This window comes from Elephantulus edwardii, unplaced genomic scaffold (assembly GCF_000299155.1).
Source record: "Elephantulus edwardii isolate Elephantulus edwardi_28Jun2011 unplaced genomic scaffold, EleEdw1.0 scaffold00075, whole genome shotgun sequence".
Classification (NCBI taxonomy): domain Eukaryota; kingdom Metazoa; phylum Chordata; class Mammalia; order Macroscelidea; family Macroscelididae; genus Elephantulus; species Elephantulus edwardii.
In genome coordinates, this window is record NW_006399825.1 from 892366 (window position 1) to 908870 (window position 16505).

The 16505-nt window shown below is 36.2% G+C and overlaps 1 protein-coding gene across 1 annotated transcript in view; it reads right to left on the reverse strand.

Annotated features, from left to right (window-relative positions):
- PDE3A (phosphodiesterase 3A, cGMP-inhibited) overlaps nucleotides 1-16505 on the reverse strand; it is a 458178-nt gene that overhangs the window by 48042 nt on the left and 393631 nt on the right. The window contains exon 10 of the mRNA XM_006889065.1: nucleotides 8429-8540. Coding sequence (XP_006889127.1) covers nucleotides 8429-8540 — 112 coding nt within the window. The remainder of the gene's footprint in view (nucleotides 1-8428; nucleotides 8541-16505) is intronic.

Below are 16505 nucleotides of genomic sequence, written 5' to 3' on the forward strand. Positions count from 1 at the left end.
ATTCATTTATTGTTGCACTTTTTTCTCTACACCCCCACCCCAGTTTGTTCCTCTTTTTGAAAAGCAAAAGATAAACTTCTATGTTGGTATAGAATCCCCCCGACCCCCCACCCTGCCCCGAATGCACTCCACTATGCAACCTTAATTCTGGATTCCTGTGATAATCATAATACCCTATCATATATATATTGCTTTTAAACTCTTCTCTCCCTCATCTGTTTCAATTCAGTATACATAATCTATCCAGTTTTTCTCAGTCTTAACCCAACCCTGATGTCAATCCCATTCTACAATAGTGGTACTAAGCAGTATTTGTCTTTTTGTGACTAAGATATTTTACTCAGCATAATGTTCTCCAAGGTCACGCATTTTGAATAATATTGCATGAGTTCCTTGTTTTTCAATGCACTGTGGTATTCCATTGTGTGAATATACCACAGCTTTTCTTTCCATTAATTTGTTGATGGGCACTTAGTCCTTCTCCCTCTTGACAACACAGACACATACACGCACACACTAACATATCACACTCCCTACCTCTTGCTCTGAGTCTGACCATCTCCCTCTTCTGTCTTGATACACTTGTGTTCTCAACTTTCTCTTTATCCCCCAAGCACAGAGTTGAAGTGAGCTGGTATGGAGGGTTGGAGTTGTATGTAAATTTTATAGATTTCTAGACTCACATTTATAGTTTTTGCTAATTAAAAATCCTGTCTATGCTGCAATGCACCACAGGATGAGGGAAAACACTAACAAAGAAGTATCATTTTAACTTTCCTTGGGAAGATAGCCAATATTGTAGTCTTTCTACTCTGCTTTGTAATGTGTACTATGTAAAACAGGCTAGGATCATCAGGCATAGGAGTACAGGTTTTGAAACTTCCTATTCAGTACTTTGAGAAGCCTGTTTCTCAAAAATGGTTAGGTATAACCATCTGGCTTTAAAAACTGATGAGCATCATATAAAGCTTCCCTGAGCTAAACTAGGTAAACCAAGCAAGATGATTTAGATAATCCAAGCAAGATGATTCTTATATCTGCCATTAAATAGCTACATGGCCACAGACATTTCTCAGAAATTTGAGAGTTATTAGGAGGAATATATTTTAGAATTGAATGTGTCTTAAAATAGGGAAAAAATCCTTAAAAATTACTCTGGGTTAATGAATTACTCTAACCTGAAGGATTATTTTATTCCATCCTGCCTCCCTCCATCAAAATAGTCAATGGAAAAGACCTACACATAACACTAAACATGATTTATCTCCCTGCAGAATCGGGCATCAGAGGCCTGACAATGTAATGGCCTCTGGATTGCAAGGGACGGCAAACCCAAAGGCTGGTAGTTCAAATCTAGCAGTCATTCCGGGAGGGAAAAGTTGAAGCCTCGGAAATCTGATGGAGATTCATCAACTAACTTAAGCAGTAGGGTTGGGCGGTATTTATTTGTTATGGTTGAGTATCAACCATATTTTATTTATCCCAACAGTTATGAAAAAACTCATTTCTAGCAATGAGTATTTATGCTTATTATCTTACCTCCTATTACTCCAGTAATTAAGGATGCAATGAAATTTGTGAGGGCTGGTATGAAGAGGGACTGTGAACCTTGTCAAGCATTCTGCTTTTGACAGGGTGTAAATCTTATCACTTATCACTCCTTTAAGGGAAAAATATTTTAATCTCTCTTTTCTTACAAGTTTCTGTCTTACCCAGATTTCTTGTGTTCACATTTTTTTAAAATTTTTTTATTTTATTTTATTAGTTTTAATGAACATTTAGAGAGATTTTGGGTTTTCATTCATTCATTGTTGCCTTGTTTTCCACATTTTATATACATTTATATGTATGTATGAGGGAGCTCTAGAAGCCAAGTGGTAAGAAGTTGTGCTGCAATCTCAAAGGCACATGGTTTGAATCCACCAGTTGCTCCATGGAAGAAAGATGGGCAATCTCCTCCTCCCATGAGAATAACTGTCCCGGAAAACCTTTTAGATGGTATTTGCTACAAGTTCAGTCTGACTTGATGGCACTCAACATGTTTGTATGGATTTTTTATGTATATGTGGATTTTTCAAATTTGGTTAAAATTTGAAAGTTTTCCTACTTTCCCTGTTCCCTTGAAAACTGCTAAAAGTCTACCTGGAACACTGACTAAAACTTAGATGCTAGTGTTTTAATTAATTTTTATATTAAAGTTATTAATTCAATCCCATGTTCACTTTGGTTACTCTTTGGCCATTTAAAAAAATTAATTATAGACTTTATATGAAATAATTAGAAATGCGATTATTCATAAAAATATTACAATATGTGGGTCATACAATGAATTTTGTGTATGTTAACTATAATTTATAATATGCAAAGTATTCAATAAATATATATATTGGTCTAAATTTAGAACATTAGAACACATGAGGCATTTTAAACTATTATCTATAAAAGTCAAGCTTTCTTCCACAAAAGATGTAAATAAACTTTGGGAAAGTGCCTGGAATAACTAACAGAACAACTAGTTTAATTATATTAATTCTTTACACATGGAATATGAATGTTTCAGAAAAAATATATATAAAAACATAATAAGAAATTGTAAAAGTGAATAATCAAATCTAAGTCTGTAATCTCTTTTTGCACTTAAAATACTGGCTATATAATCCTATGATTTAATGATACTTTACTTGGAGAAAAATTAATAGATACTGTATTTCTGGCATCTACTATAATCTTAAACCAAATAGAATTGACTATGAGACTGACTATCATTAAAATATATCTATAATTATAACATTAGTTTGGAAGTTTAGTCTGGTGAGTAGCTATTCTTGAGTGTTTTTAGTGGTTTCCTTTCTATAAAAGTTTATTTATGTAACTCCTTAGCCTCTGAGAAATCACTAATACTTGTGTCAATCACTGGCATGGTGGGCCTTGGGAAAATGGTATTAGCAAAGCAATATTTATCTTGTAGTCCTCTCAAGCTATCTCTTTTCCATCAGGCTGACTTTCCCAAGGGACTTGGCATTCTTCAGCACTTCTTTCTCTTTTACAATTGTCCTATGTTACCTGCCTTTTTGGTTACAAATTCTCTAATAAATTTTATTAATTGCTGTTGTTGTTGATTACCATCATGTCAAGCATGACTCATAGTGACCCTATGAACAAAAGGCCTGAAGCCCCTCTACAACTATCGACATTTATCAAAGTTCATAGAGTTTCCAGAGGCATGTTGTTTAGGAAGTGGATGCCACTCCTGCTTTCAAACCTTCCATAGTATGCTATTGTTAGATTTAATTTTTTATTTACTTTTCCTATTTTATTGCTGTGCAATGTCATTCTAGTAACATTTTTTTAAAAATAATAGGTCAATTAGTAATAGACTTATTTGCTACCCTCTTCTAGAAATGCCTTTGCTTTTCCCTATAATTTTTATTTAATTTCAGAAGAGTCTGGCTACAAAGGGAGGTGGGGTTTTAAAGTCCAAAATACACACACAAAAAATAGAACTTCAATTCAGTGTGAAATGGTATCAAATGTGTTAACTTAGAACAGTTTTAGATTAAATATTTGTCCCTTTTGTTGTTGTTGTTATGTGCCATTGAGTTGCTTATGACTCATAGCGACCCTATGTAGAAGAGCCCTAAACACTGCTCTATCCTGTGCCAATCTCGCTGTCTCCAACACACTCATTCCCACCACCCCAATAACAGAACTGACCCATCTCATCGAAGGTCTTCCTCTCCTTCACCACCCCTCCACTATCCCAATCACAATGTCCCTCTCCAAGGACCAGTCCCTCCATGCAACATGCCCAAAGTATGTCAGACGAGGCCTCAGAATCCTTGAGTCCAAGGACCATTTTGGTTTTACCCTCTCCTTTTACAAATGAAACAAACAAACAAACAAACAAAAAAGGTCTTATACCTTTCCCCAGTAAAGCCTCAGTCCAAAATCTTTTCCTGAAGCTGGTACATGGGATTTGGACTTATATCCTCCTAAAAGTGAGACAAGCATCAGCCTGAGAGACCAGCAGCAGTGGGTGCTGTAAGACATCATAGAAGTGACTTGTGGCCCAAGCCAACATATCAAGGAGTGGCCGGGGGAGAGAAGTGCTGGACCAGGTAGGCAGGAGTGCAAGGGATGCTGAAATAGCAGGGAAAAGGAAGGGACAAGTCATATGAACTGGGATGTGGGGAGAGTGAATGTATTGGTTATTTCTGTAAGGGAAGTATCTTTCATCTGTTCCTTTCAATAATGCTTGTCTGTCAGATATCATTCTAAAACTAAGCATTTAAATTAAGACAGAGTAAGAAGAAGTATTGGCCATCCACTTCTGAAATATATCAGGCCTTTGAAAACCCTATGTACAGGAGAGCACACTTAGAGAAGACTAACAGATATGGCAACTGAGGGTGAGCCATCAAATATGGAAACACAAAGGAGGAGGAACAGTTGTAAACATAAACTAATGACTGGAACATGGAATGTGAGAAGCATGAATGTAGGAAAACTGGACATTGTTCAGAAAGAAATGGAATACATAAATATTGACATTTTAGGTAGTCACAAAATTAGATGGATTGGCACAGGATGTTTTGAATCAAACAATCATATGATCTATTACACTGGAAATGAAAAGGTAAGAAAAAAGAGGATCAATTTCATAGCTAAAAAGGCCGTTTCTAGAGTCACCTTGAAATACAATATTGTGTGTGACAGGATATTATCCATACACACACAAGGAAGACTTGTTAATACCACTATCATTCAAATTTATGCACCAACATTCAGAGTCAAAGAAAGATAAATAGATGATTTCTACCAACTATTGCAGTCAGAGATAGATTAAGCATGTAACCAAGATGCATTAATAATAATGGGTGACTAGAGTGCAATAGTTGGGAACCAGAAAGAAGAACAAATTGTCAAAAAACATGGACTTAGTGACAGAAATGAGGCTGGGAGTCGAATGATAGAATTCTGACTAACGATTTGTTTGTTTCACATACCTTTTATAAGTAATATAAACGCAGGATATACACATGTATTTCACCTAATGGGATGCACAGGAATCAGAACAATTACATCTGTGGAAGGAATCACTGGAAAAGTTCATTATCAGCAGTGATAACTAAGCCAGGTGCTGATTGTGGAACAGACCATCAACTACTCATGTGCAAATTCAAATTAAAGCTAGAGACAGTCAAATCATACCTACAGGAATCACAATTTGATCTTGACTCGATGCCCCCTGAATTAAAAAATCAACTCAGGAACAGGTTTGAGGCCTTAAACACTAATGAACGAAGACCAGATGAGCAGAAGATATTAAGAATATCATCACCACCACCTCCAAAAAGGAATATTTTCCCTGAAAAATGCAAAAGGTCATTACAAAGAAGGAGGAAGAAGAAAAAAAGAACAAAACGAATGTCAAAAGAGACTCTGAACATTGCAATAAGCACTGAGAAACCAAAGCAAAGGGAAGAAACCAAGAAATTAAGGAGCTGAAAAGAAGATTTCAAAGGGTAGCTTGGGAAGACAAGGTAAAGTATTATAATTAAATGTGCATGGAGCTGGAGGTAGAAAATTTTAAAAGCCCAAACTCATTTAGCATTTCTTAGGCTGAAAGAACTAAAGAACACAAATTAAAACTATGAAGTGCAATGCTTAAGGATGCTATGGACAGAATATTGAATGATTCAGGAAGCATTAAAAGAAGCTAAAAGGAGTAATACAAAGTCAGTGTACCAAAAAGAATTCGATGACACAGAAGTATTTCAAGAATCCACATACGATCAAGAGGCAATGGTGATTAAGGAAGAAGGTCTTGGAAAAAAAATAAAAGCCCCCAGAATTGATGGCATACCAACTGACATATTTCAACAAAGAGATGCTGCTCTGGATGTGCTCACCAGGTTGTGACAAGAAATGTGGAGGACAACTATCTGGCCAAATGACTGGAAAAGATCCATAATTGTCCCCATTCAAAATAAAGTATCACTTATATCACATGCTAGCAAAATCCTGCTGAAGATTATCTAGAAACAACTGGAATAGTACATTGACAGAGAATATAACATGGGTTTAGAAGCAGCTGTGGCACTAGAGACATTATCTCTAATGTCATATGGATGTTTGCAGAAAGCAATGAGTACCAGAAAAATGTTTAGCAGTGTTTCATTGACTATGCAAAAGTGTTTGTGTGAATCACAACAGTTGTGGTTAACCTTGAGGAAAATGGGAATCCCAGAGCATGTGATTACACTTATACTAAACTGGGACCAGGGAGCAGTCCTCAGAACAGAGCAAGGAAGCACTGCATGGTTCAAAATCAGTGAAGGAGTGTGTCAGGGATGCATCCTGTCTCCATATCTTTTCAATCTAAATGCAGAACAGAGCATTTGGGAAACGGCTTTATGAGGAAGAATGTGGCATCAGGATTGGAGGAAGACTTATCAACCACTTAAGTCATGCAGATGACACAACTTTACTGGCTGAAATTGAGGAGGACCTGCAGTGTTTGATGCAAGGATTGTAGTCTTCAATGTGGACTGAACCTCAACATCAAGAAGACAACGATTCTCACCACTGGGCCAATTGGCAGCATCATGATAGAGAAGAGATTGAGCTTGTTAACAATTACAGCTTGCTCAGCTCAAATCAACAATTTTGGCACCAGCAGTCAGGAAATCAAAAGACAAATTGCACTGGGAGAATCTGCTGTCAGGGACTTTTTCAGAGTACTGAAAAGTAACAATGTCAGACTAAGGTGCATCTTATCCAGGTCATGGTTTTCTCAGTTACTTGCTATGTATCAGAGATCTGGACAATGACTAATGATGACAGAAGAAGAATCAATGCCTTTGAGTTCTGGTGCTGGAGAAGAGCCTTGTACATACCATGGACTGCCAAGAAAATAAATAGGTCTGTCTTGAAAAGAGTAAAACTAACTTTCTCCTTGGAGGCTAAGATTTTGAAGCTTTGTCTCACATATTTTGGGCACGTGGCCAGGAGGAACCCACCCTTCTAGAAGGACATCATACTCAGAAGGGTGGAGACCCTGGATGAGATAGATGGATACAGTAACTGGGACAATGAGTGTTGGTGTGGTGGAATTAGTGATACTGGCTCAGTACAGGACATGCTTTAGAGCTGCTGTACATAGGGTCACTATGGGTCACAGGTGACTTGATGGCACATAATAACACAATAATTGTTTAAATCTTAATAATAGAGGAAAGACCAAGATTTAAGTAAAACATACTGCTTAAGTACTCATTCTCTCCACATACATCTAATATTATATTTAAAATGTAATTGTTTTATTCTCCTTTCTGAGCTTTCTTTTTTCTCATGTACTCCAAAGAAACATGCTCCAAGCTATGGAATATGTATCTATTCTTATGCTTTATATTTATTCTCTTGAAGTGCCTCATGGTTTCTGCATGTCTTACAACTTCCTTGGTTTGAGCATTTTCCTCTTGTTATATCTTATTTTATAAATGTCACACAAACATTTAGAACAACTCTCGTTACATATTCACATAATACCTGAAATGTTACAAGTTGAAAATCTAATTTAACATCTCTGTGCTCCAATTTCTCATTACTACAAATGGTCCCAATACTTTAAAAGTTTGGACACTTAATTGTGTCTTCCCCTTAAATCTTTGCATTTACCTCGTTTAAACTCTTTATATTTTTCCATATCCGCTTACAGTTCTCTTCTACCAGTTTATAAAGTACACCATCATCTACCTGCATTTGTTCCTCTACCTAGAGCTGAGTTCACCTTGTTGTTGTGTGCCATCGAGTTAGAACTAACCCATAGCTGACCGTTCAGTGGTTTTTCAGAGGCAGTAAATTGCACAGGAGGAGATTACCCATCTGTCTCCTGCAGAGCAACCGGTGGAATTGAAACACATGCCTATGGGATTTCAGTACAGCTTATTAAGAGGCTAGCACAGCTCCTTAAAATGAACCTAGCTGAGTACTTTTTCAGATGCCAGACAAAATTCACTCATCCAATGAAAGAGACAGAGTGTAAGTCAAGCAATAAATTTAACATATGCTTATTTATTTGTCAATCCTCAAGCGGCATTTATGTGAAAGTACTATTAGAATCTATCTAAAGCTATGACTTTATCTCATCCTCATAAGACTGTTAGAAAGCAAACTATGCTCACAGTTTGGGAGTAAAGAAATGAAGCAGATAGATGTTACGTAAGATGAAGGGTAATAGAGGAGGTAAGCAAAAGACCAGTTCCCAGTGCAGGTTGTATGTTCTCACCACTCGATCCTATGAGGATATTGAGTGGCTAGAGTGTATAAATCTGTGCTAGTTGCTGACAGTGCAGAACCACAATACTCACAGCAAATTTAACTGTTTTTTAAAAAAAATATTATTTTACAAGCAATTTATACTTACAAGGAATATCCCTGTATCCAATTTCCAAAGCATGAAAGTAATTCATAAATTCCCTAACTGGTATTTTGAAAGCTTCAAAGAGGCCCATGTCTTCAAAAAGTCTATATGATACCTGTAAAAGAGAAAGACAAAGCCTTACCAAATGGTCTTCAGGATGTATGAGAAAAAGGAGAAGTAAAAGCAGGTTTCATTAACGGTATTTTTTTGTCAGCAGAGCGTACTTAACAGGGAATGACTAATGAAGAGTACATTCAGGTCCTCCCTGTTCTGGCCTTTCTAGTGTTTAATATCAAGGACTTTATAATCTATTTATAATGGTAGAGTATAGATATATATCATTGCAACTCTATTCACCATAACAATATACAAGCACACAGAGAACAATGCTGTGTGCCCTGTGGACAACTAGATATTAACATATACTAAATTCATGAAAAACACCATAAATACAGAAATAAATAAAGAATGAGAGATATAAAGTTTTATTTTGGACTCATTTTTACCCTCAAAAAACGTTTTTTAGATGATAATATACAGAGTTAAAATATTTAGACTATTTCCCTTTACAAGTTTCTTCCTTTCTCCACTATCTATTCCCTTTTCAATTTTTTTTTCAGTTCAAGATTTTTTTTTAATTATTATTATTAAATTTTATTAGTTTCAATGAGCATTCACAGGGATTCTGGGCTTTCACTCCTTCATTGCCGCACCATTCTCTCCACCCTCCTCCCCAGTTTGTTCTTCTTCCCCGCCATCTGAATGTCTGTTTTAATTGCCCAATTGCCACAGTGCTTGTCAAAGTCAGTTCTGATTAATCTCCTTTGTCGGTGTGTCCTTTGCCATTCCCTATCACTCCTCCCTGAGAGAGACTGGCCACATCTGACACATAAAGTAGGGAGATGGGGGGAAAAAAGGAAGATTAGAAGGTAATTATGAAAATAGATGGTTATTTACCTGATAGAATGAAGCCCTTGCATCATTTAAAATAGTTCTATGTTACATCACAAAGACTTTGGATTATTTTGAGAAAGGCTTATTCATCCTTTTATTACTGACATTATTACTAAAAATTTCTTGAGCTATTTCTTCTAGATCTTCAATATATTGCTTCAAAGCTAAATTTCTTTTAGTTTAATTTTAATCTATTCAAATTAACTAGTATTTTTCAGTTATATAGTCACTGTTTATAAGATATATATATAGTATAAGCACACATACATTCAAACCTTCCAAAAGATTGAATTCACTTAGCATTTATTGATTTGTCTACTATTTGTCAGACGTTTTCTGTGTCTATGACACATATGGTGAACAAAAGAAAAATCTGTTTCCTCCTGGAGCTTAGCCTCTAGCAAGGGAGAACAGTAAACAAAACGTTGTGATGGCTGTTACATGCTGCTGAGGTGGAATTAACTCATAGCTAACCCTCCAAGCAGTTTTCAGAAGCTGTAAATAGAACAGAAGGAGACTGCCCATCTTCATCCTGTGGAGTGACAACAGGTGGATTCAAATTGCCTTCCTTTGTGTTGGTAGCACAATTCCTTACCACTAGGCCACTGGACCACCTTACAGTAATTGATAGCCATAATAAATGAGTACGTTATACACACTGTTAAAAGGTGATAAAGTCAAATGGTCAAAATAAAAAGTGGAGCTGGAATGGAGGATTAGGAGTGTAGAGTTAGGTCATAGTTGTCACAGAGTGTTAGGACATTGAAAATGAGCATACTGAATTTTATGAGAAAAAATTGGAGGAGGTATGCAGTAAGTTACACAAATAGCCAAAGATAAAGTTTTCCACACAGATAGTTCAAAGGTCTTAAAGTCTGCTTAATGTGTTCAAAAAACAGGTATTAAAAGGCCAGCATAGCTAACACAGAGTGAATGAGAACAGAAATAGGAAATTAAGTCAGATAACTGTAGGGTTGAGGGTTGGATTTAGATCAGTGTTTTAGTAGCTAGATGGATTATTAAGGGGGCTTTTATTTTGAGTGAGGTGGAAAGCTTTGGACAGAACCATGACTTATCTAATTTATATTTTGAAAGAAGCACTTTTGCTGCTGGTTGAGAACACTTTATTCATAATTATTCTGCATAATTTATTAATCTCAACTTATTCATGCTTTCTCCAGATAAGGAAGAGTTTTTATTCTTTTTCTTTCTGTGTAACAAGCATTCCTAGCTATCCTCTTTAAAAGTGAAGTAGTGCAAAGTTAACTTTTTAGTATCTGTCATATATATTTCAAGCTAAATCTTCTTTTAGTTGTCTCTTTTTTTACCATAATTACTTCAAATTATATTTTAATTCTTATTTACTTAGGTGTTTGTTAACTATGTGTTACTTCAATAATAATTGCTACAGCAGTAATGACAGTGCACATAAATGTGACATTTAATAAGTGAGAGGCCTGATCTAAATACTTTAAATGTTAATTTTTTACATATAACCGATCTTTCTCACAATTTATGAGATACAGATTATTAACTACCAATATTTGAAAGTAGAGGAAATTGAAACACAGGGAGTTACTAAATTGTCTAAGGTCATAAATATCAAAGGCAGGATTCAAGATTAACTTTTTGGCTTCAACTATTGTACTCTTAACTGCATCAAATCTTTCAGTTATTTCAAAAGTCACGTCATTGTTGTTAATTGTCAATGAATTGATTCTAAATCAGTGAGCTCATAAAACAAAATACATTCTCTATTTTTCTCTAAGTCAAGTTCAAACAATAAAATATGAAAACCAGGATATTTCAGAGTATTGTTCTTGTGTACCATAGAGTTGGAAATGACCCATAAATGATCCTCCGAGACGTTTTCAGAGGCAGTTAATCACACGGGAAGGGACTGTCCATCCCTCTCCCTCAGAGAAGCTGGTGGCCTCAAACCGCGTGCCTTTGGATCGCAGCACAGCTTCTTCTTCTTTTTTTTTAAATAAAATTTTAATTGTGATTTTAACAAACATTTACAGAGAAGTTAAATTTTCATTCATCGTTGCACATTTTCCTCCCTTGCTCTCCCTTCCCCCTCCCCCTGATCACTTTCATTCATTGTTGCACAATTTCCTCCCTCCCCCTCCTCAGTCCTCTTTACAATGATTTATCTCTTATTCTGGCTGTTGTCATTTTTCTTGTCACTTGAACACCAGAGCATTATTTTAAAATAAAATATCAAAAAGCTACTAAAATTGTTACTGTTAGTTGTCATTGAGTTAAATACGACTCATAGTGACCATATGAACAACAGATCAAAGCCTGTCCTGTCCAGTATGATCCTCATCTTCTCTGATAAATACACTTGAGCCTTTTTCTGCAGTCAGTGTGTCAATTCATTTTGTTGGAGGTCTTCCTCTCTTTCACTGACCTTTCCAAGTGATATCCCTTTCCAAGGAATACCCTCTCCTAGCAACTTGTACAAAGTGAGAGATGAAGCTTTGCCTTCCTTGCTTCCAAGGAATACTCTGGCAGCACTTTTTCCAAGATATCTGTTCACTCTTTTTGCAGTCTATAGATATTCAGTATTCTTCTCCATTATCACAACTCAAAGGTATCAAAATTAGTGACCAACAGACGTAATGGTCATTTCAAACTCATTAAAAATGACACTAATATCTGCGTACAAATCTGTAGGATGTTATTTTAAGTTTGGCGAATAAACACAAAAATCATCCAACAGGCAAACAGTATATTGAAGTTGAGAAGTTTCCTTTGCATGTAAATCTCTTTAAAGATCTTCTGATGTGATACTATTTCTGCGTAGTCTCAGCCAAAAGGTGATTTCTTGGAATGTTAATGCTAATTTAGCTGTTCTAAAGTCTAAGTTAGGAAGAAAAAAATAGCCATTCTTGTAAAAAGTCTTCTAAAAAGTGTAGGCAGAGTGCTCCTTAGAAGCAAGATAGTGAAACCATAGTGGTCTTGTGTAGTAGTTATGTAACTGAATTATTTTACTCAACATAATACACTTTAATTCTCAGCATAATACTCCCATGTTATATAATATTATACCTTTTATATCAATATGGATTGAAGCTCAACATCAAGAAAACAAAGATTCACGCCACTTGGGCTAATTAACAGTATCATGAGAGATGGTGAAGAGATTGGGATTGTTAACGGCTTTAGTTTTCTTGACTCCACAATCAACACTTTTGGTACCAGCAGCCAGGAAATAAAAGATGAATGGCATTGGGAAAATCTGCTGTCAGAGACATCTCCAGAGTACTGAAGAACAATGATGTCTGTCTGGAGACTAAGGTGCACCTGATTCAGGTCATTGTCTCTGTAATTACTTGCTATGTATCAGAGAGCTGGACAATGACTAGGAATGATAGGAGAATTGATGCCTTTGAGCTGTGGTGCTGGAGGAGAGTACTGAACATACCATGGACGGCTAAGAGAATAAACAGGTTTGTCCTGGAGAAAGTAAAACCAGGCAACTCCTTGGAGGCAAGGATTCTGACGCTTCATCTGAAATACTTTAGGCACGTTGTATGGAGGGACCAGTTCTTGAAAAGGGACATTATACTTGGAAGTGTGGCAAGACAGTGCAGGAGGGAAGACTCTCGAGGAGATGGATTGACTCAGTGACTGGAGTAATGGGGATAGGTGTGTTGGAGACAATCAGGTTGGCTCAGGATGGAGCAGGATTTAGGGCTGCTCTGCATAGGGTTACTAGGAGTCACAAGTGACTTGACTAAACATAACAACAACAATTCTTTGATGCTTCTTATATCACTGAAGATTTTGCCAGTAGAATCTTTCAGTATTGCAACTAGAGGTTTGAATTTGTTCGTTAGTTCCTTCAGCCTGAGAAATCCTGAGAGTGTTCTTTCCCTTTTGGCATTAACTCCAAAACTCCAATTTTTCACACATTTTATTATAATCTTTCACTCTGTCTTCTTAGATTACCCCTTGAAATTTTCTGCTCAGCTATTTTTCCATTGCATTCCTTCCTCGTTTTGACTCTCCCACCCCCATCAATGCAAGTTTCAGAGTCTCTTCTGACATTCATTTTGCACTTTTCTTTCTTCCCTGATTTTGTTTTCCTTCTTCATAGAATGACATCTTTGATGTCATTTCACAACTTGTCTGGTCTTTGATCATTAGAGTTCAGTGTATCAACTTCATTCTTAACATGGTTTTTAAAAGTTTACAAAATATTACAGGGCCTCAAAAAGAAAATTTCTGATAACCCAATTACAAAAATGGACAAAAGACATGAAAGAATTTTCACAAAATAAGACCTTTGGATGGCCAATGGGCACCTGAAGAAATGCTCAGAATCACAGGCATTAAGAGAGAAGCAAGTCAAAACCACAATGTGATACAATCTCATCCCATTAGCAGTGGCAAAGTATAACAGGTCAGTAAGCAATAAATGTTGGAGAGAATGTGGAGAGACTGGAATTCTCATATGCTGTTCGTGGAATTGTAAAATAGTACAACCATTGGAAGGCAGTTTGGCATTTCCTCATAAAGCAGACCATAGAAACTCCATATGACCCAGCTATTCCACTACTAAGAATATACTCCAAAGAAATTAATTATGAGACACAAATGGAGATTAGTACACCAATGTTCATAGCCACGTGTTGGTTTTTTTTTTTTTTCACAATCACAAGAACATGGAAACAGCACAAATGTCCAACCACAGTTGAATGCATTGGCAAACTGTGGTACATTCACACAATGGAAAACTACACAGCACTCAGGAGCAATGATTCTGAAAATTACTATATAACTTGGGAGAGACTGGAGAGCATTATGGTAAGTGAACTCAGTCTCATAAGGACAAATATGAAATAAAACCATCATTGGCGAGGGGAAATCACAAGGTCATAGGTGACCCGGCTTTATCTCAACCGAGGATAGCTTAGAGCAACATGAAAGCCACCCCAGCACTGGAACTGTCAGGCAAGCCTCATATACAGAGAAAAAAATGAGGCTTCCTCTGATTGCATTTTTCATGGAAGTATTAAAATCCCCAATGATTCTGTGTTGTGTTTGCAGTTCTCACCTAAGTTTTATTTTTTAAAACAATTGGTAAATTTGCTTATTTCTGTAGTGAGAATTACTTAAATCTTTAAGAACAATCATAAAACATTTCTAAATAAGTTGACAAAAAGCAACAAACATTTTCCTTTGAGAGTATATTTGGGTACATATTAAGTAATTTGGCAAATCCATCATTTTATATTGTTTTGCTTTATGAACATAAATACATTAAAATTTATAAATTTTGTACCAGTTTATCCTTTAAAGAAACAAATTATTTTTTAATTGGGAAGTTTGAGCGTAATTTAGCTTCAAACACACACACATACTCAAACACACAGACACATGTTTGTTATATAGCAAGAGTTCTCATCCACATTTCTTGTGCTAAACACAGGTATTTTCCATATTAAAATGCAGAAAAATATTTTTTATTTTTTCCTCACATCATTCAGAGGAATCATATTTCTACACAACACATTATTTTTAAAAGACCTAAGTGTTATGCAAATGACACAATCCTGCTCAGCAAAACTGATGAGGACTGGAAACATTTGCTGCAGATGATCAAAGACTTCAGTATGGATTATATGTCAACATCAAGAGAACAAAAATCCTCACAGTAGGCTAATAGGTAGCATCATGGCAGATGGAGAATAGACTGAAGTTGTTAACAATTTTATCTTGCTTGGATCCACACCAACACCCTTGGCACCAGCAGTCAGAAAAACAAAAGATAGTTTCACTGGGGGGAAAAATCTGTTGTCAAGGACTTCTCCAGTGTGCTAAAGAACAATGATGTTACTCTAGAGTCTAAGGTGTGTCTGTACCAGGTTGTGATCTTTTCAATTGCTTGTTATGCATCTGAGATCTGGACAATGACTAAGGACGACAGAAGAATAATTGATGTCTTTGAGTTGTGGTGCTGGAGAAGTGTATTAAACATACATTGAACTGACTGTCAAGAGAACACACAGGTCTGTCCTGGAGCAGGAGGGTGAAACCAGGTTGCTCCATGGAGGCAAAGATTTTGAAACTCTGTCTCACATACTTTGGGCACGTTGTCACTAGGGACCAGTCCTTGGGAGAACGGTATAATCCCTGGAAGGGTGGAAAGTCAGTGCAAGATAGGAAGATCCTAGCTGAGCTGGACTGACCAGTGACTGTGGCAATATTGTCAGGTATGTCAAAGATGGGGAGGATGGCTCTGGACAGGGCAAGGCTCAGAGCTGTTGTTCACAGTTGACTTGACAGCACGTAACAACAATAATAACACAAGGACTGTAATATTTACATGCTACGAATTAATTCTTGAAAAATGTAAACAATAGGTTAGTGTTTTTAATAACAGGTTTTGGGGCTTGTGCTGTCTTTTTTTGCTACATTCTAGGAATTTTAGGCTATTTGCTAATCATTTATTCACTTATTGCCTCTTCTTAATATATACATATTTTAAATGAAGAATATATGCTATTCTACTCACTTGAAAGTTACACTTTCTGAGCAATTTTTTTAAGGGAAAAGCGAACTAAGGGGTGAGTAGGGAGGAAAATGTGCAAAAATGAATAAGTGGAAGTCAAGTTCTCTATAACTTTCATTAAAATCTAAATTAAAGTTAAAGAAAAAAGAAAGTCCCCATTACAATGAATTATATAGGGTGTTAAGGTTTACTTTCTTGAAACACAATACATCCACATTTTTAAGAATGGACATTATACTATTATTATTAGGTACTAGGGGAGGATGTCAAATATATCATCCAGGAAGAGTACAAACGGTCATTACAAAGACAGAAAAGGAAAAAAAGACCAAAATGGATGTCAGAAGAAACTCTGAAGATTGCACTGGAGCGTAGAGAAGTCAGAGCACAAAGAAGAATTCAAGATACTAAAGAGTTGAACAGAAGATTCCAAAAGGCAGCACGGGATGACAAAGCAAAATATTACAATGAAATGTGCAAGGAGCTAGAGTCAGAAAAATCAAAACGGCCGAACTCATTCAGCATTCCTTAAGCTCAAGGAATTGAAGAACAAATTCAAACCTCGAGTTGCTATAATCAAGGATGCTTTAGGCAGAATAT